The 22,832-nt window shown below is 36.4% G+C and overlaps 1 protein-coding gene across 1 annotated transcript in view; it reads left to right on the forward strand.

Annotated features, from left to right (window-relative positions):
* The window catches only part of LOC145297907 (protein MIS12 homolog), a 293,967-nt gene extending 278,963 nt beyond the window's left edge, over nucleotides 1-15,004 (forward strand). Inside the window, exon 8 of the mRNA XM_080144242.1 lies at nucleotides 14,793-15,004. Within this exon, the coding sequence (XP_080000368.1) occupies nucleotides 14,793-14,849 (57 nt within the window). The 3' untranslated portion in view covers nucleotides 14,850-15,004. The remainder of the gene's footprint in view (nucleotides 1-14,792) is intronic.
* The last annotated feature ends 7,828 nt before the right edge of the window (nucleotides 15,005-22,832 follow it).

Genomic DNA, 22,832 nt, shown 5'->3' on the forward strand with positions numbered 1-22,832 from the left:
TGAGGATGTACATAAAAATGATATAAGAATGATATGATGAATGCATAATGTGACTCTTAAAAACAGATCTGATCATCTGATCTTAGAGGAAGATTAAGTCCGGATAGTATAAGGAGATTTTGTTGGATTGGTCTAATGCAAAGAATGAATGAGAGTTCTTGGGTTAATAAATGTGAAAGGTAATAGCTTGCAGGGAAAACCAAAGAACATATAGGAAGAAGTGATAAGAATAGATTTAAGAGAAAAAGAGATACTACACGGTGGAATAATAAAATTGTCACCCGAGAAAAAAAATGATTTCATTTCCGTTTCATGAAAACCAGTTTTTTTATTGCAGACCATCTACTAGTTGGCCAGTTGTGTACAAATCTCAAGGACGATAAGAGTATTCTATCATGTCTGAAAGTTCAACGAGCGAGATTGAAGATGCACTGCTGTACAACTTGTGCTCTCTACCAATCCAAGTTATGACAACAGGACCATTGCCAGCACCCCCAAAATGCAAATTAAGATGGTTCAACGCTTGAGGGCACAGCTCAATGTATCAGACCACTCACAGCTATTGTCTTTGGTATGGTTTCAAGTGAGGGCCACATCATGCCACCTTACATCTTCGAAGTCGGCTTGCAAGTCAACACCAATGTGTACCTGGATGTGCTGAAGAGTGTGGTTATCTTCTGGTGCAATCACATGGCCGCTGGCAGACTCTGGGTGTATCAGCAGGATTCAGTGCCATTCCACAAAAAGGCTTTGCTTCAAGAGTGCTACAACTTTGTACCTTTCTCTCACTGACTCCCCTCCTCTCCTGACCTGAACCCACTGAACTATTTCGTTTCATCATACATCACCAGCTTGATTTTCTACAACAGCAAAGCCAGCCTGATTGCAGCCATTCGCCAAGTATTCAATGAGCTCCTGCCAGTGCTTGTGGAAAAGGTATGCTACCAGTTCCGGACCTGTATTGAGGTGGTGATTGAGGCTGAAAGTGGCTACATTGAATAGATGTCAGCCTCACTACCTAATCAAGTAACCTGAATTGATTTTTTCAATAAAATTTTAAAATAAGACTGTAGTTTTGTTTTCTTTAGGGCAACAAATTTATCATTCTATCCTGCAAATAAAAATCTTGCTAGGGATGTTAATTTGGAAATCAGTTTATAAAAGTCGCTCTACGCATGCCACCATGTAAAACGGATGTTAAACCTATTATAATTAGTTTTGCTGCAATGTACAACATTTTAGTAAATCTTAAACTTTGAAAGTTGACAACTAATCTTAAAAGGTCTTTTTAGGTTCACGTTTGAATTCATTTCCTTTTTATATTCTCATAATCAGTGGATCTAGTTAATATTCCTTTCTCAGCACTGCCTAGCAAATCATATATCACAGATGAAAGCAATAATCTGAATAATACATTTGTTTTATCAGCTGTCTTGCTTTTGCTGCCATCTAACTTGGATAATAGTGCTTTGTGTTTATGTACCATTTTTAGTTCATTTATAATGAAAAGGCCAGCTTCATATGTGTATGTTTGCATGTCTGGCTAAAACTAAAAACAACAGAGCAAATGCCCCACAAAGTTAATATTTTCTCGCTTGGTGTTGCCCCAGATGAATACTATCTAAAAATTAGAAAAAAAAATTCATTCATTATTTGATCCTAAACTGGCACAGATTTACAAATGGAGTCATATTTCCATCCTGATTATGAGCTAATTAAAGGGAAATAATTCTGATGTTTTTAAATGTTGAAGTTAATTCTCTTATGCTGACTCATTCCTAAGGAATCTATAAAAAGGAGTTGTGTGTGTACACAAGGTGTCCACAAAGTCTGGCTACATTACATAGCCAGACTTTGTGGGCACCCTGTAGACTATGTAACTAGACTTTATGGGCACCCTGTAGATTATGTAGCTAGACTTTGTGGACACCCTCTATGTATAGGCTATGTGTGTGTGCATGTCAAGAGAGAGGAATGGACTGGGCAGAGAAGAAAGAGAATGGTGATAGAGGAAAAGGAGGGGAGAAAGATAGAGAGAAGTTTTAATAAAAATGTTACACCTTTGTCCCGGGCAACTCTGGTTAGTTGTGCTAGTCGACAATATTTGTTCTATCATCCCTCATAGTAACTCTCCCATAGTTGATCAAACTTTTCTAAGTTTTGAAAACATTTCTAGTTCAGCAGCTGTTTCAACTAGTGTGCCTGTTAACTTGTTTTATCATTCTTTACTGTACATCTTACCTCATGACAACAGTGAGAATGTACTATGAAATATAAAAGATTAACATAGAAAGATGTAAATTATTTTATATTGGATCCAAGAATATTAAAGTTGAACATATATTAAACAACTGAGTTAAAATTAGTAATCATATTTTGTCTATTGCATTGAGAACAAATGAAGTGATTAGATAAGATGCTTAGAAATATTAAGGAAGCCATATATATAAAGTTCTAATAGAGTATTGCACTTTAGTCTCTAGATATGTAAATTGAAATGTAATCTGGAGATTGGAAGACATACAAGATGCCTACTAGACGCAATATTTAAGTATCTTCGGTTTCTCTGTACAAGGGTTTGTCAGGACAACCTGACATGAGGATAGTTCACTCTACAAATAAACACTAACCAAATATTTAAAAGAGCATAGTATTCACAGGCCAAATATAATTTCAGAATGCCTACACATTGTCTTGTACAAGGAATGGTACATCTTCAAGTGATATTACTAGACTGGATACTCTGCAAAACCAGATGAATTCTTTTTTTCAGAATCCAACCAAACCAAAGACTACAAGGCGTCAAACTGATAGACTTTGGAATTCCCTCCCTGTATTCCGCATCGGCGACTGTACTAAAATGTACAAATTTAAGTGTGATGCTAAGACATCCTGTTACTCAACTCCCTATTTAGAGTGTTTCTGTAGATATGGTTTTATGTTTCAGTGGCAATTTGCCTTGTTTGAAATGAATATGAGTAAAACAAAAAACAATAAAAAAAATTCAAAAGAAACAAAACAATGATGAGAGATATCGAAAGAGGAAAATTATTTTTCTTCACTATTTTATTTAGTTATGGTTTGAGAGGTAGAGAAGAACTTTAAATAAACACTCATCAATAATATAAAAGCAAAAATGTGTGTGTGTGCAATTTTTTTGTATGTCTACAAAAGGCTTTTTTCAGAGAAGCGGTCAGTCGGTTCACAACTTTTTAAAACTTTTTATATCACATATAAATCGTAATATCTCAGAGTTAACAACGGAGCTCGCCTGTCTATTTAATTTGCTCGACTTCGGGAGGATAAATATTCAACATTTGTTGCTCGCCGCATGTGGATTAGTCTTTTTTCTATAATAAAAGCAACACTAATTCTGGCGGTATTTTCCGTCTATCGGCGGAATTGTCTGAAAGCAATCAGCTTTGATCAATGTGGAAATATTTTCCGCTATATCAAACAATTGCTATTCAATTTGGACGAGGGGAGCTGTTTCCCCCTATCCCCAACATCTTGGGGGAAAAAAAAAACATTCCCGCACTAAATGAAATGCTACCCCGCAGTCAAAAGTTGACCTCATTAAGTCATTAAAACGTGCACCTGCCAAATCCAAGTAATTAAATAAATTCAAACGTGTTTCCGTTACCATCTCACGGTGGCCCAATGGTTAACATCGCACTCTTTTTTTTTTTTACACTTTAATTTCCAACTTTGCCTTAACGGTTCAGGTTCGATCGTCATACTTACCTACCAAAATATATTTTTTTTAACCCCCCCCCCCGGAGTTTTGATTTACCCAAAACCACACACACCTCCAAACACCCGGGCAACGCCGGGTACCCCTCGCTAGTCAATGATATGAAAGCAAAAATGTGTGTGTGTGCAATTTTTTTGTATGTCCGGCAAAGGCTTTTTTTCGCGGGGGGGGGGGGGGCTCGGGGGTTACTATGTCTTAGAACTTTTATATATACTACTTAGATTATAAAGCGAAGGGACGTCTTGTCTACATTTATTTTGATCAACTTATCATGAGGTGGTTTTCCCCAACATCTTGTGGAGCGTAAAGCTTAACTGGCTTGCAGCCAAAGTTAAGTGCGTGATTTTGTTCCCCTATGGCATGATGTTTGAAATTGTTAAATTTATGCATCTGTGTGAACTCATTCACTTAACTTTTTAATTGCTAAATTTCAACGCTTTTCACTTCCTCTCGCCTCTTGGTGCAGCGGTAACGTCTCAGCTTTTTTTTTTCGCTATCTTTTTTACCTTCGCCTTAAGGTTGCGGGTTTGAAACTGCCTGCTTACTAACACTTTTCTTTTCCTACACACACACTTCCAATCACCCAGACAATGCCGGGCAACCACGCTATATATAACAGGCAAATGCGGCGTGTGCATTTTTTGTATGCCCAAGAAAGGTTTTTTTCGCCGAGGTTCTCCAGGGGGGAGGGGGTTACTATGTCTTAGAACTGTTTATATACCCCCTAAATCATAATATGTATGATTTGTGAAGGGACGTCATGTCTAGATTTATTTTGATCGTTTTTTATAAAATTCGCACTATTTTGCTGTGTCACGTGTTTGTTTGGCTTTTTAGTATAAATAAAGTGAAACTAAATTGAAACGATGTGTCTTCCTTGGCTTTCATGCCAGGGACGTCCAGAAAGCAAATCAACTTTAATCAATGTGGTGAAAACCGTTATATCAGACAATTGCTTTTCATTTGGACATCCCCATTTTTTATGGGGAGCTGGTTTTTCCCCCAACAACTTGGGGAAACAAAAAAAAAAAAACTGCCTCACAGCCAAAGCTAAGTGTGGGATTTCATTTTGACCTCATTAAAATTATGCACCTGTCAATTCATTTTTCAATCATTAAATTTTATCCATTCTCATTCTCCTACCTTGGTAGCGTCGAGGTAAGTCATCACGCTTTTTTTTTTTTTCGCTTTCACCTCAAGGATTCGAATTCGAGCCTACCTACCTCCGTCCCCAAAACTTTTTTTTTCAAGAAGTTTTAACATTTTTTTTTTCTATCACGTTCACTGTTTTTTTTTTCTGATTTTTTAAAGTTTTAACATGTTTTTTTTATAATATTTAAACAGGGTTATTACTTAGCTTTGTTTTGATTTAACCCCCCCTCACACACACACAAACCTCTACGCACTTGGGCAACGCCGGGCACCCCTGCTCGTCTATCTATCTATCTATCTATATATATATATATATATATATATATATATAAAAGCCAAAATGTGTGTGTGTGCATTTTTTCTGTATGTCCGGCAAAGGCTTTTTCATAGTGCTTCTCAGCTTGCTCGCTCATTCTTATAATTTTTTATATGTTACCGAGATGATAATAGCTAACACTTACGAAATGACGTCATAAAAATCTTCGAGCCTACATCCCTCTCTCCCAAAACATCATTTGCTGTTTTTTTCTTGTTTGTTTTTTTTTCGTTTTTTTAATATTTAAACAGGGTTATTACTTCTAGTTTCCATCTACCACCGCCCAACACACACACCTACAGTTTTAATATTGAAACAGGATTATTTATGCCATTTTTCGTGTTTGCTGTTTTTTCTTTTTATTTTTCAGATTTTTTTAAGAAGTTTTAACATCGTTCGTTTTGCATCACGTTCGTTTTTTTTGGGTTTTTTTTTCCATCACGTTCGCGTTTTCGTTTTTAGTTTCTGTTTTTCCGATTTTAAGAAATTCTAACATCGTTCGTTTGCATCACGTTCGTTTATTATTTTTTTTATAATATTTAAACAGGATTATTACTTTGCTTATTCTTTTTTGATTCCCCCCCTCTCCCCCAAACACACACCTCTAAAAACCCGGGCATCGCCAGGTACCCTCACTAGTCTATATATATATAAAAGTGAAAATGTGTGTGTGTGTTAGTGTGTGCACTTTTTCTGTATGTCCGCAAAAGGCTCTTAGAGGGGGAGGGCGCTCAGTCGGCTCACTCCTTCTTGAAACTTTTTATATGCTGTCTAAATCTACGAAGAATGGGGTTGCGTCTATCTTTAATTTGTCCGACTTTTACGCGCTATTTTCGAGATTTTTTTCGATCACCGCATGTTCATTCGGCTTTTTCGTATAAAAGCAAAACTAATTCGAATCTAGCATTGAATGTCCAGAAAGCAATCAGCTTTGATCAATGCGAGGTTTCTCCTTATATCAGACGATTACTATTCAATTTGGACAATCCTCTTTTGATGGGGAGCTGGTTTCCCTCAACATCTTAGGGAAACAAAATCAGTTTTTAATATGAATATCAATACACACAAAAAAATGTTGTAGGAGTAAAGATATATATATATACACACACACACACACACACACACACACACACACACACATATATATATATATATATATATATATATGTATAAACTGTTTTACTGATTGTATGATTCAAATCCCGGACCAAAGTCACCTTTGTCTTAAACCCAACACCCTTATTGCCACTCTGCCATTATAGATCCTGGATATGACCTTAAACTATATCCGATGGTGAGGCCTCAGTTTGCGGGCTTTGGGGAGTGTGGAGCCACGCTTTAATTGCCATTGCTCCCAGCTGCACTCTGACCCGGAGTGGTAGTACCTGTTAGGGTCTCAACTATGGGTTAAATAGAAACCGACTTGAAAAAAAAAAATGTATTCTATTAAAAAAATTTTCTCTCAAATAACTGGATTCGACATTAAATAACCTAAAAAGGGTTGATATGCTGTAAAACAACGAACCAACCTGCCATTGTAACTATATTGAATAGAAAAGAAATAAATATTATTCTGTTGAGCCAATATATAGTAAGCTGCAGAGTTTGTTGTAATCTTTTAATACTTCTCTTTAAACAATGCTCATCCATGAAGTAAGCTTTAAATAATTATTTTTATAATAAATAGTTCAGTATCCGCAAAGATATGTTTCATCTTAACCAAGACCCATCAGTGTGGCTACAAATTTTATAACTGGCTTATAACTTGTATCATGCTCTTTTTATGTCTCGTTTTCATATGTAACCTTATAAATATATCATTAAATGCAGAGAAACCTTTAACAATGATGCCGAATGCTTTAATGAGACTTGGATTTGAAATGTTAGAATGGATCTTTCCATTGAGTCTATTAAGCAATACACCATAACAAATGACATGCTCGCATTCATCAGAGCTAACTTTAGACCAATTAAGATAAGGATTTGGGGAAGGAGAATTGAGAGCATCATTCTGTTTGAGTCCGAAATCATTATTGCATGTATATTAGATTGAGATGAATAAACTCTAAATTCCTCATATAAATGGCTAAATATAAAAGGTAAAGTGATAATCTGAATTAGCATATATATTAAATCTCCCGCACCTTTCCCCTTGTACAAAGAAACATTTGTGAGAAAACCCGAGCCATAACTTCAAATCCCAAAAAGCTATTGATTCATTCTTTTTATTGCCAGATATTTCTTTGTGGCTATAATCATGCACATGCGTACACGGCTACTCTTATACACACACTCAGCTACACTTATATATACATCCACACAGCTTCACTTATATATATATATATATATACACATGCTACACTGATATATGCGTACACATAGCTACACACACACATACACATATATACACACATGCACAGGATGTCCAAAAAGTTACTGAAGGGTTGAAAATCTTTGTCATTTTACTATTAATGATTATTTTCATTCTCCATTTCAAATATTTTACAGATAATATTTCGGAAATTAATTGCGGATAAGTATAGCATCAAACAATGTATGCAAGTTGTGAAATTGTTTTACCAAAATCAGGCAATGTTTTGATGACAATATTATCTCTCGTTATGGCAATGTCAAATGGCCACCACGTTCCCCAAACTTGACTAGCCCCGACTTTTGTCTAGTGGGGATATCTTAAAGAAAGAGTCTATGTTAACAAACCCGAAACTCTGCAAGAATTGAAGGAAAATATCAGGAACGAAAAAAAGGGAGTTAAATCACAATCCACAGATTTTGCAATCTGCCATGAATGTTTTGTAAACAGCACAAATATGCAAAGCTGAAAGTGGGCAACATTTCAAAGACATTGTTTTCATATTTTTTGTTTGAATTTTGCATTTTGTTTTTTTTTTTAACTTCCCAATGTCTTAGATTGTGACAAAATTACAGAAAGATATCATAAAAAATAAAGAATCTATTTTAGTTCGAAACCGTTCAGTGACTTTTTGATCGCTTTGTATGTACACACATATACATACACTTATTTATTTATATATATATATATATATATATATATATACACACACACACACACACACACACACAGCTACACTTATATATATATATATATACGCACACACATACACAGCTACACATATATTTATGCTCACACAGGTATATATATATATATATATATATATATATATATATATATATATATATATATATATACATGCACACACAGCTACATTTAATTGGTTGCAGGAGATTGAAATATGATGAGAAAACAGTACAAACGACTGTGCAAAAGCATCAAAACACCAGCAATGTTCATGATGCCCCTAAATCTGGTCATCCTAGAGTTAGTTCTTACAGAGAAGACAATGCTGTCAAGATCTTTCACCTCAGAAACAGATTTTAAACGGCTTCCCAAATCCAACAACAGTCTGATTTTGTTAAAAAGTGTTCTCTTTCAGCAGTTAAGAACAGATTTAAAGAATTCAATTTGCGAGGCTGTGTTGCAAGATGCAAGCCAATGATTTCTGTAAAGAACAGAAAGCTCTGTCTGGACTTTCAGATGTAATGAAGATCATGACTCTTCATATTGGTCAAAAGTGATTTTTAGCAACGAAAGCAAGTTCAATAGGCTAGGCAGTAATGGTAGGCAATATGTCCGTCGAAAAAAGGGGGAAGAATTTAATCCTAGGTGCACAGTTTCAATGCTATGAGATGGTGGATGTTCAGTTTTGGTGTGAGGTATTATTAGTGCCAATGGTCCAGAGGCTATAATTCTCTTGTAAAGTCGAATTAATTTGACCAAGTACATTAATATTTTGAGTGAGCATTTTCTACCCTACTTTGGCTGGAATTTCTGATATTCAGTGTTTGAATTGGCCCGCACAATCTCTAGACCTCAATCCTATCAAAACATATGGGACTATCTCCAGCAACAGCTATGCAAGGATAAAATTTCAGATCTGGAAGGACTTTGAACAAAAATTTAGGAGAAGTGGGATGCTCTTTCACTGGAGTATTACGACAGACTAATTCAAGGAATACCCAAAAGATTGCCGACTGTCAAATTGCAGAAGGGCTATGCTACTAAATATTAATTAGTTCATTGTGTTCTTGTGGTATTTGTGTTGCATTAATGTTCTAAAGTTACATTTAAATAACAATTTTCATTGTGTAGCGTTTCTCTTTGCCTTCTCGATTTGAAGTTAATTTTTTAAATTGATCTGAACACTAGGATACTTCAATTAAAAGTTAAACATGAACAGGTAAAATTATAGAGGAATAAAAGACGAATCAAATGAGGTATAGGTTGTTTAAACAGTTACATTCAATTTAGCTTAAATTTGCAGTTATTGAAAAAAATAAGTGCAGACTTTCTTTTTGGTACCACTGTGTGTGTGTGTGTGTGTGTGTGTGTGTGTGTGTGTACTCTTAGCCAAATTGAATATTGAAATGCTCATATCTTTTGTTCTATGGGACAAAAGTACATAAAAATTTGTAGGCCTTTGGAAGATTATATAATATTCTATGGTTAAAATTTTATGACAATTGGTAAAAAAGAACCTATATTTTCAAACCAATAAAATATGCCAAAATCTGTCTACATTTGTATATATAGTGTCCTGGCAAGCCAACTTTAGTTTTGCTGCTTTGGGATGAATTTTGCTTAGAGGTTTTGTTTTTTGCTTATTTGTCTCCCCTGTGACCTTGCCAGGCCACTAATAATTTCACTTGTCATCCCTTTTTTAAAAGACAGAATTGGCCGATAGTGGAAGACCAGATTCTAGCAAGCACGGTAGGTTAGACCACAGAGTTTGTCTTATCAAACACAGAATTTCAAATGGAACACTTGATTTAATCCACAGTGTAACATGCTTTCATTGCATCAATCCAGAACAGGTAGAAGTCCTAAGTAATTCGCAATTGTATTCTTAGTATTGCTCTCTCAACCTCCAGAAGAGTGTCACTTACAACAGAATTTTGCCAAGTACTTTATTCGTTACACCACAGTCTGAAACATTGTGAAAATGGCACTCAAAATGAGAACAGTAGTTTGAATGATTGAAAGGCATATGGATCTGAGTAGGATTTGAACTGATTTGAATCTGTATGTCTGCCAAGCTAGAAGATAGATATTGTAGGCTGCTAGAAAACGTCGTGCACCTGACGATAAAATTGTTATTGATGATGATGAAGATTCATAATATAAATTTCGTTTTTCAGTTTTTTGCTGTCACTTCTATATTTTTTAATAAATAATTTTAATTAATTGATTAATTTAATAATTTTGTATCTTTGATTCCAACCACTTTTTGGCATATTTTATGTGCATTTCATCACATATATAAACAATATTAGTTTGTAATGTAAAATGATTCTTATTTTGTTGATTAGGTATATGCTTCGACCATGTTTAAAGTTATTATATATGCTGTTGTTATTGTTTTGGCTTATATTCGACATTTTAAATATAAATAATAAGACTTTAATATAGCATGGTTACTTTTTAAATATAATTCATTCTCAATCCTTCTTTTTCTCTCAATGTTATTATTATTATTATTATTATTATTATTATTATTATTATTATTAATCATAATTTCTAAAAGTGAAGTATTACGACATCTTAATTTTCCATCGACTGATTTCATTTTTAATTATTTCTATTTTTAAACTTATTTTCTAGTACCATCAATAATGATGGCAATAGCGTCTGACATGTTTAATTTTTGGAATTTGGCAATGTTATGGCATAACCAGAATTATTCATAATATGAACTATCGTACATAATGAGAAATTTGCGTTTTGATAAATTGGCGTTTTGCATGTTAAAGTGGAAGGAGGATGTTTGGTTACAATCAATATCAATGCAATGGCAATTATACAAGTTAAAGCAAAAATATAAGTTAGTTTATAAAAGAAAACAGAGTTCTGTATATAGGTATTTAATAAGGATGTTTGCAATGTGATAGAGGTCAAAGTAGTGAAAGAGTGCATGAACTTAATCAAATAAGGGTACTTATTTGGTTTATGGTTCAATCTGTAACAAGTTCATCGACATTTTGTCTTTATTTAAATGCTTTAATGAGATGACCAATTTGAAGAAAAACATAAAATTAAATATTTGAGAAAACGATAGTGGAGTCTGAGGCAAATAGCAATAAACTAAAGCCTGGGAGTATGAACCTTCGAGGAATAAACAGAACTATACTTTAGTCTAACAACAACGAAGTCGGTGTTTGACTAATTTGAAGATACTGGAACTGACGAAATGGGCGTTGTCATTGTCTTTTCTTTCTTCTTTTTACAACTGTTGAATACTAGTTTTCTGTAAACAGAGATTAAAAGAATCCCTCAGACTCAATTGTTTGCAAATAAACTGATATATTTTTGATGTGCCCTTAAGTCTATTCTCATTTGTCCGTGGCTGAGCTAAGGCAACATCTTAGAGATCAACTTTTGCTGCTTGTGTTTGGGTGTCACGTGTGTACAATACCTGTATACATGCTTGTTGTAAGGACCCTATGTGCACTATCTTTACCTTCAGTCAATTACAAGGCATAAGTCTTCTTCAAAATAAAGGGTTTTTTTCCTCATGAAAAAGAAATGTAGAAATCAATTACAGGTAATCAGAGAAAGATATAATTATATGGCTGAGAGAGAAAGAGAGACATTAAGCCATAATTATGCTAAGTTAATTCGTGTCTCGTTCTACTTACACATGGGCTTGAACAAGCGATTGTCTCACATGTCTGATGAATGTGAAATCTCACTGACCATGATACTCTTCAGTAGAACTGGTGTCATGAACTTAACTTCTGCCATCCATTGAGATCATCCTTTGATGTTAAATCAGTGCGTTTTGTCATTCATTTTGAGCTCTTTTAAATAACAGTTATTCTTTTCCATTCTAGAATGAAAGAATTATAATTTCATTATGCTGCATCTGTTCTGTTTTATGATTTAGAGAAAAGAGGCTGATCGCATTAAAAAAAAAAAATTCTGTGCATGTGTTCGAATGTGATGACTTCATCTTTTAAAAACCCAATCACTATTCATCTATGTACTCTGTGTTTTGTCAAGTCCGTCTCCTGTTTTAAAGATTAATCTCATATTTTATCTTTCATTTTCACTTGGACTTGTCTGGCACAAGGCTGCAGGTGCTGAGTGCTCTCTTTGGAGCATTCATCCATCATTATCATATTTGGTTTACTATCTGTTTTACATGCTGGCATATGTTGGATGGCTTTTAGAAACTAAATTCAAAATGACAGGATAGATCTTGATATAGCCTTCTTTCTCTGAAGTAAATTTTTACCATTCCCTTCTATGTTTTCCTTGACCACCTTCTGTGAAATGAATCTGCTACCTCAACTCTTCTACATCTATTAATCCAAGAACTCTCATCTGTTCTTTTAATGACCTCCACACATCTCCCTATACTATCCAGATTTAATCTTCCTCCAAGCTTTTAGTTAATAATGAAGACAACGAAAGGAAGTCACATTTTAACATTTAAAAGCAACTTTATTTGCCATCTTTGTTAGTAGCGTGTACAAGAGAGAATCAGGTTAGTAGGAGAATTCAGTGTTTGTGCGCGCTTGTATTTATAGTAGTTGTGAAAAGAGTTTCTGGCGTGGGGACGTAGATTAGATAGATTGAAAGAGAGAGAAAAGTGTTCAATGTGGTTTGCATGTTGTAGTGTGTGTGTGTTGATGTATTGACAAGACCAGTTCTGTAGCATGATGAAGAAAGTTTGTGTGGGTACCGTGTGTGGAAATAAGTGGTAGTTTGAAGATCGCCATGTTGACTTGTTGTACTCATGTTAGCCTGGGGCCAAAGGCCCAGGCGAATGTCTGCTGCCAGTGAAAACGAGGGAGAAAGAGGAGGAATAGTTGCTGATTTCGCCTTTTATGTACTCGGTCACGTGATTCAGAGCTGGCTTGTGATTGGACAAGCCAGGGAGAAGATGGATTTCAAATCTCGAGCCGCAAGAATTAACTCCTGCTTGTTGCAAGTTAGTCTGCTACAAGCTCATTAGATATAAGCCTGTCTTTAAGGCTCATCATTAACTGTATCATTCTCTTATCATTTCTCTCCATGCAACACATATCCTCAATCCTCACTGGCCAGGTTTCACTGCCATACATCATCATCCTGCATACACATGCCTGATAACTTTTGCTCTGCAGGTTAGTAATGATAGAAATTTCTTGATCTTACTCCATCCATTACAGAAACACATTAATCGGTAAATATTTAACAAAAGAATATAAAACAGAATATAAGGTACAAATCTGTGCAGTAATTCTATATTTAGGAAGCGCACCACAAGAACCAAAATGAAAAAAAAAAAGCGCATAATTAACTTTGCCTGATTAATTTTATTATATGCTATCCGTATTTTACATTGTTGTTAATTAATTATCAAATTGGATAAAAAAAAAAAACAGAAACAAAACAAAAAAGGAAGATTTATTTTTTGTTTATTTATTAATGTTTTATATGGTGTGGGGATTTCTCAGATGAATCTAAAACTAGTCTTAATCAAATCATCTGCGGAAAATGTAGCATCTGAGGTGTTATATGCTTAATTAAGAAGTAGAGGTGGCGCATGGGTTTAAATCTTATTGAATTAATTCTACATCAAGTAATTTTCATTTGTTGAATCAATATTAAACTATATCTGGTAGTGTAGGCTTGATTTAGGATTTTTGAAGAGTCTGGGGTCACTCTTTAGTTACTATGCTGCTTTCTGAGTAATATGGTCGTATTGATAAGAGATACTCAACAAAATTAAGGATACACTAACCACTAATATAGCTACAAGACCTGATCACTGTAAAGATCTTCATATACAAGATGCAGAAGGTTGGGATTTATGTTAGCCAAAACTGATCTCATGTAAAAATAACCAAGATGAGAACAGTAGTCTGAACAGGGCTTTACATTGTGAGTGATTTTTCAAAGTGGCGACTAGAAATAATGAAACGCTTATCTTTTGGGGATTGTATTTCTTTCACTGACAATCTTTCAAAGCTCACTACTGAGTGAAAAATATCTTTTCAACCTTTTTTGTTTTTATTAATAAAACGAACAAAGCTAAATTATTTAAGCAATAAAAGTTTAATAGAACGATATACTCTTTTTTTTTTTTTTAAACAAAGGCTGTTTAAAAAAATATCTGAAGAAATTATAATATTTATACTTTCAAGTATCAACATAAAATTTGTTGTATATTTAGAATTACACATAATAAAAAAAAAACAGAAAAATCTTTATGATGTACATAATCGTCACAGAACAAAGATGTCATATTCTAAAAAAATCATGTGGGTTTGGCTAGTAACTTTTCTATTTGGCTAGTAAACGAAAATATTGAGTTGCCAAAGGACAACTAAAGATAAATTTGTCCATAGAGCCCTGCTAAATAAAATAAAATCAATTCTCATCTGAAAACTTCTGAAACAGAAGATAACTTTACATGTTAGATTGTTTGTATTACTGATACATTATATATAACAACTGAATTAATAACTTTTTGTTTTCTTTTTTAGGAGACAAACTTTATAACAGAACAAGTGGGCAAATCAAGAAAACAATGTGAATCATGAAACTGAAATTCCCAGGAAGAAAATCTTGATATGAACTGATTTCGCTGTGTGTGGTGTGTATGTATGAAGTATGAACAAGATTGAGTGATATGCCACTGAAATCTGAAAATCTTGTAATCAAATCTTACTAATATATAAAAATCTTATTCTAAAAATGTAGCCTTTTTGTATTCTATAATAAAGATTAAATTAGTTTTAGTAAAGTTTTATATTTTAAACAAGCTTATATTTTTTTTGTACAAGGAAGTCACCACTCATCAAAGCCCGAAAGACGTTCAAAGATAAGGATTAATGAGGTGGTCACTGAGACAACAGCATTGTGATCGTTTTTCATAGAAATTGGGTAGAATTTGATGATTTAAGGAAATATAAGCTTGTTTAAAATATAAAACTTTACTAAAACTGTCCCGTCGGACAGCAAGAAGTTGTTTACATTGAACTCAAAGATGACCATGTTGTAATCAATTTGTAAAGCAGGCCAGTAAAACAGAGTTCCACAGGCAGGCAGTTCAAGGAAAGAAGCTTTATGTTTAGATGTAGGCACAAATAGCATCTCATGTAGGGAGGGGAAATTGTTAGTAGTGGTTGTAGGTAGACGAGTGCTTTTGTGAAAGTTTGGTAGAGGGGAGGATCATAAACTGAAGCTCAGTGGAGCACTTACCATGAGAGTAATGGTAGAGCAGAGAGAGGCTCACAATGTCTCTTTTGTGAGAAAGCGCTTGCAGGTAGGAGAAAAGGGCATTGCCTACTAGATGTTGAAGCCGGTTTTGAACTCTGTCAAGACAGGATAAAGTGCTTAAAGCAATTACTCCTCACATGTGGCAAGAGTACTTCATTTTAGGGTGTATTTAGCTCTTATACAGCTTGAGAATGCGTCAGGAGTGAGGTACCTTCTGAAGTGGTAGAGTGACACAGCCATTTTTCCAGCAACTTTAGCAATAGATTTGATGTAAATTTTCCATTTCAGGTCCGGGATGAAAGTCAGTCCCAGAAGCTTATCGAAGCAAGCTGCTTCTTTGAGACAAGAGCCATTCATATCAATTGTGGTCAATTGGGAATCGGAGCATTGGTGATGAAAAGATAGAAGCTTGGTTTTGGATGCATTAAAATTAACTTTTAAAAATTAAAATTAATTAATTAAATTATTTTATAATATTTAAATAATTTTAAATATTTAAATAATTAAAAATTAAAATTAATTAATTAATTAAAATTAATTTTTACTCTATATGCTCAAGGTTGAAAGAGAGAGACTTGGTCGTTACTGGCTTTTGACATGTTGCCATAGATGGTAGTTTCATCTGCATATATGTTGCCAAATGAACTTAGAATGTGATTTGAGAGATCATCTATATATATATAAAATGCAAAATGTGTGTGACCATTTCGTGTATGTCTCGCAAAGGCTTTTCTCGCACACACTCCGGGGGGGGGGGGTGTAACGATCGCTTACAAGTATTTATATACGCCCTAGATAATAATATCTAGGATTTAGGAAAGTACGTCGCGTCCAGATTTATTTACATCGACTTTTACAAAATTATTGCTATTTTGGCTTCTCACGTGTTGATTCGGCTTTTTCATATAAAAAGCGAAATTAATTCAAAGGCTAACACAGTTCTCGGCATCGCGCCGGGAAACGTCCAGAAGCAATCAGCTTTGATCAATCAGACAATTGCTATTCAATCTGGACAATGGGGCCCCCTCCCCAACATCTTGGGGAAAAAAAACAGTCAAAGTTGGGTAAACAAACCCAAGTTAACTGCATGACTTCTATTTGACCTCAATAATTAGGTCAAATAGAAGCAGCAGAGTTAACTTTTATTGCTGCCACCTGTCAATAGTTAAATAAAGAAATTCAAACATATTTCTCTTGTATGTCTCCGTGACCCAGTGGTTAATGTCGTACATCTTTTTTTCACACTTTCATTTCCAACTTTGCCTCAAGGGTTCGGGTTCGATCCTCATACTTACCTACCAAAACTTTTTTTTAAATTTACCCCCCCCAGTTTTGATTTTCCCCAAAACACCCGGGCATCGCCGGGTAACCCCCGCTAGTTGATGAATATAAGAAAGAGAATTTAGACCAAGACACCAGCATTGATACTTAAAGCTCTGGATCTCTGTGCATCAACAACTACTTGTGTGACCTAATGGGGCCCGGACGATGCCGGGAGGACCTTGCTAATGGATTGAAAAGACAGCCTGTATCCTGGGTGTTTTTTTTTTACACAGTGGTCACCACTTATCAAGGCCCGGAAGCCACTCGGGGATAAGGGTTATTGCAAGTACATTACGTTAGTGTGGAGATTTGATGAAGTGTTTACTTAAGGGGGCGGTTCATTAGGAATTTGTTAACGTTGGACTTGAAGACATCCAGGTTGTAGTCAGGTGGGAAGCAGGCAGATGGAACAGAGTTCCATAGGCGTGCAGTTCTAAGAAAGAAGCTTTGTTCATGGAATCCACGTATTGATTTAGGCACCGATAAAGAGTGGGGGAAATTTTTCACAGTGGATTCGGCTAGACGGGTGTTTTTCATGAAAGATTGGCAAGGGGGGACCAGAGATTGGAGTTCAGACGAGCACCTGCCATGGAAATAATGATAAAACAAGGATAGGCTCGCAACATCTCTTCTGTGGGAGAGAGGTTGCAGGGTAGAGAAAAGGGCATCCCCCACTAAGCCACGAAGTCTATTTTGTACTCTGTCAAGGCAGGATAGGCTGTTTTTAGCAGCTCCTGTCCAGATATGGCAGCAGTATTCCATCCTTGGGCGTACTTGGCTTTTATATAGATAGAGAATTGCATCAGTAGTGAGATATCTTCTGGAGCGGTAGAAGGATCCCACCATCTTTCCAGCGACCTTGGCAACAGACTTGATGTACGTGTTCCATTTCAGATCAGGAGTAAAGGTCAAACCCAGAAGCTTGTCAAAACACGGGGCCTCACCCAGACGAGAGCCATCCATCACAATTGATGCCAGATGGGGATCAGAGCGTTGATGATGTAAGGATAGGAGTTTGGTTTTGGATGCATTAAAGGTAACCAGCCACATTTTCCCCCACTGAACCACGCGCTCGAGATCAGAGGAGAGAGAATCAGAGAGAACTTTGTCATTTACAGCCTTTGATGTGTTGCCGTAGATGGTCGTGTCATCAGCATAGATGTCAACGAATGATTTAAGTATGTGTTTAGGGAGGTCATTGATGTAGATCAGGAAGAGAGTTGGGCCGAGGATTGACCCCTGAGGGACTCCAGCATTTATATTGCAGACCTCCGATTTTTGTCCATCTACCACTACTCTTATGAGCCTATCGGAGAGAAATGATTTAATGATTGAGAAAACATTTCCAGTTATACCGTAGCTGGAAATCTTGTGAAGTAGACCCTTATGCCATACCTTGTCGAAGGCCTTTGATATGTCAAGAGCAATTGCCCTAGAAAGGAAGCCTTTGTCAAGAGATTCACTAATCCTGTGGGATATAACCGTCAGCACATCTGCGGTAGATTTTGCAGAGCGGAAACCATATTGTGTGTCACTAAGAAGGTTATTCCTGCTGAGGTGGTTGACTATTTCTCTATTTAATATGGATTCCAGCAACTTACTCATAACACACAGGAGACTTATTGGTCTGTACTGAGAGGAAGATGACTTATCACCTGAATTCTTAAATACAGGGCAAACTGATGAAGTCTTCCAGGGAGTCGGAAAGCACTTCTCCTTAAGGCAGTGCTTAAATAGTTCCGTAAGTATGGGAGCAAGTTCTGGTTGAAGCTTTTTTAACACTATAATTGGGATGCCATCAGGGCCAGTTGTTTTACTGGAATCTAGGTTCTTGATTAGCTTGGCGACCTCACGGATATTTGTATGTTACCTAGCTTGTTCTGTGTTATAGGAGGAAATATGGGGAGTTGATGGCCTTCGTCGCATAGGGTAGAATTAGCTGCAAAGTTCTTTGCAAATAGTTTGGCCTTGTCTGATGCTGACGAGATGACCTCTGGTCCATTGATAATGGTTGGGATAGAACGCACACTTCTGTTCAGGATCCTATTTGTTATTTGCCAAAATTGGTGGGAACCAAGCCGCTGATCAGCTACCTTGGATTTAACAGACTGGGCATATAGCTCTCTTGCATTTTTTATTACTCTTTTACAGTGGTTGCTGGCAGTCCTGAAAGCAGCTTTAGTCTCAGTGCATCTATTACGTTGGTAGCTATGGAAAAAGTGATTTCTGTGCACGATAGCAGCAGCACATTCTGGGGAGAACCATGGCTGGCTGTTAGGTTTTTGTTGGAATTTTTTAGATGGTATGAATTGGTCTATGCCTACAATTAACCATTTGGTCAGATCTGATACTATAGAGGACACTTCCTTTTTAAACATGGAGTGCAGAGGTAAATCAGATATGAATGTACGGAAGCTATCCCAGTCAGCCATAGAGTATCGGTATACAGTACGGTGGAGGGGTACGTCTGGGGACTTATTACATTTCGTTTTTATCTTAACTGATACAACGGAGTGGTCGGAGGATCCTAGAGGAGAATGAACGGAACATGAACATAGCTCAGATGAAGTTGAGAGAAAATGTCTAGGAGGCTTGCATATTGACCGGGTATATCGGGCACATGGGTGGGTTCGCGATCAATCTGAGTGAGGTCATAAGCAATGGCAAGATCATGACAAACCTCCCCTCATCGTCTGTCTTATTTGAATGGGTCAGCCATTGAAGTCATCACAGATGTGGATGTTAGCCAAGGGATGTGCAGACAGTATGTGGTCTATTTTCTCAGATATGCTCTTAAAGATAGTAACTCCGCTGTTGTGGGGCCGATAGAGGGCAAATATAAATGCAGTGGTGTTAGCAATTGCAACCTGGAAGCACATATAGGGTAAGTTAGGATCTTCTCTAGAGATATCCCTGCCACACGGGAAGCCATCTTTAATGTAGGCACATACTCCATGCCCATGGCAATCTTGGGGGTCAGATTTAGCTGTTAAATTAGAGTATCCGTTAATTATGAACCCATCTAGGGAAGTGGTCGGCACTATTCCAGTTTCGCTTAGAAATAATATGTTCAGTTTCGTCTCCTGTAATTGGAAGGTTGGAACGTAGACCCCTGATGTTGGAGAAGGAGACCTGGTAGTAGGGGTCTACATTGGAAGATGGGGTTCTAGGTTTATTCAAGTTTTTTTTCTGGAGATATTTCATGTTGGGGTTTTGGGATTTGTGGAACAGGTCGGCATATTTGGTTAGAGCAGTACAGAGAGGGAAAGTAAGAGATAAAAAGACAGGAAATTTTTTTTTTTTTTTTTTTTTTGTAGCACACGAAAAGGTAAAGCCGTAACAATTACCCACTAGTATGGCATCGAGAGGCGCCACCAGAGACTACTGCATGGTCTAGATCCACTCACCAAATGGCAATACAGCAGCCCCAGTACTTTGCACCTGCTGATAGGACAGCATCCTTAGTGGTTATTCCAAGGTTCAGGTCCCTAACTATCAGGCGGATAACGTCAACCCAGACAAAACGGTTACCTCCAGCACCCTTACTAGTGACATGGCCACAAGGACAGACATAGAGACAGAAAAATTTCCGACATCTCAGACTACTGTTCACCAAGTACTACCGACCTTTAAGCAGCTTTTTCTTCACCCTTTGTCAGAAAAATCACTCATTGAATGAGGACTGAGGGACAAAAAAGGAGAAGCGAGAGTTACTGGAGCTGCCGATAACACATCCACTGTATTATCTACTCTCCATTTAAAAAAAAAAACGGGGGGGGAATGGGTACAAGTGACTTATTTATATCTAAGTAGTAAGTCCGGTGCTAAGTTATCAATTCAGGACACTTTTGATGATAATTCCCCCTCCCATATTAATGGGTGGAAGTTTGTCGTTATCTATCTCGAGTTTGAATAATAGAGCTTCACCTTTATAATTAAAATCCAATAATAAACTTTATCAATTTGTAAAGTCGGCTTAATATTAATTTACATTCGAGTTTAGATAATTATTAAAGGTTTTAATTTAGGAGGTTCGTTTTCATAGGTGACTTTTTCTTTGCTAATGTCACTGTATTATATTTCGAATATAATAGAAAATAAGACTGACTATATTAGATGGTTTGATTGGCTAGCCAGGAAGCCAGGAAGCAAGCATTTTCAATATAGGCAAGCTTGCAGTAATAGTATATATTAAGTATATTACTTAAATAAAGTCTTAACTTTATCTACTCTAATAGAGAAAAATAATTCCCGGCATTTTGTTTTGTTTTTTATCGCTGGTTTACTTTGTAGCATGGGGGGGGATGACGAATAAGACAGGAAAGTAGATACAAATAAATACATAAATAAAACAAGAAAAACAAGTTTAAACAAGGTAACATGAAAAACATTTAGGATGAATTTTAAAAAGACTTAACGTCTGTTTGCCATAATGGTCCAGCGTCTTTTTTGCCAACTGGCATATTGTCGTGTTTTTCTAGAGCATAAGAAGATTTCTATTTCCGGATAAATTGTGCACGTGTTCCTATCTATTTATAGAATAAAAGTCGTTACATTCAGATGTGTAAATATTAAAATTACATTTGAAAAAAAAAAAAAAATCCCTTTAACATGAATTCAGGAGATTTTGCATGGTTGAATCTAATGATGAAGATGATGATAGGAAAGGTGTTTTTAACAGATAATCAAAATGATCCCCCCCACACACACAAGAATGGATAGTCGAAGGGTATCTACGCCTGAAATAGAAGTAATAAAAATAATTCCCAAGCAGGATAGGGGACACTTATGTTAATATAGCGACCACTAAGAGTAAATGGGAATTGTCCATGACGGCCACTTGAGGACGAAGACAGGAAGGTTGGTTATTGAAATACCAACTGGGGCATAAAGAAGGAACACTACAGCTGATAGCGAAACTATAAAAGTTGCCAAGCCATGGGACATGGATAATTATTGCCTTTACGGAAATAATAATTCTGTTGTTCAAGACCACCAGAAAACCGAGTGAAGTGGTCCGTTAATGGGTAATTGGACGTGAAAATCCCTTGGGAAAAGAACCCCCACGACAACTGATAAATGAAAGATGGAAGACAAAAATGTTGATTGCAAGATAGACTGGATCTCATTAAGTTAGACTAAGGAAAATGACAGGTGTTAGTAAGTTATAAAATCGCCATCCCCTGGTGCAGGAACATTTATTGCCTCTACTGACTTGGTAATTTGGTTGTGGCCACTGACGAATCCAGAGAGGGAGGAAGAGGGAGAGGCTCGTTGAAATCGAAAACCCTTTTCTCTTCGATAATTTTAAAGGTCGTCTTTTTATTTATTTATTTTTTCTTCTGTATCAGGGCGTTCGGAGCTCAGTGGGAAATGCTTGGACCTCCCCTCCCACCCTTGGGAAGCGTGATGTTACTGGACCCCCCAAAAAGTATGACTGCTGATTGATGGACGGCCATTTGAAAACGTGTTGAGAGGGGGCGGAGTTAGAGCTGACCGATTCGAGTATAACGTTAAGCAAAGACATCTAAAGAACACTCTGCCACACGTCTTCGGCGACCTCCCCCTCCCAATAACATGTGCCTCTGTGAACTTTTTCTCCCCAGTGTAACTGACGATAGAAAAACGAAGAACTTTGTCAGTGAACACCAGTCCCTAAGATCTGTATAAGTGATTAACGCAGTTGTGTATATCCTATTTGTAAAGTTGAAAACAATAATTATTTTATGTTAAGAAAAACCAGTTAATCCTTGACTTCTTTTCTTTGTTTTGGAAACACCGTTGTTGAGTGCAGTCTATTTTCAGACCAGCCCTGTTGACAGTTTGGGAACCGGATCAAGGTTGGAAACAAGTAAGTGGACCATGGTGACAGGGAGAAATTCGACCACTAGACGGATACAAAGGTGATACTACAGGGATCAGCACCAGTTGCACTCTTCTATCAAGCCTGTGCATCTGAGGCGGCCCTGTAGGGGTTACAC

This window comes from Euprymna scolopes, chromosome 18 (genome assembly GCF_053919585.1).
Source record: "Euprymna scolopes isolate OS-2025 chromosome 18, ASM5391958v1, whole genome shotgun sequence".
Lineage (NCBI taxonomy): Eukaryota > Metazoa > Mollusca > Cephalopoda > Sepiida > Sepiolidae > Euprymna > Euprymna scolopes.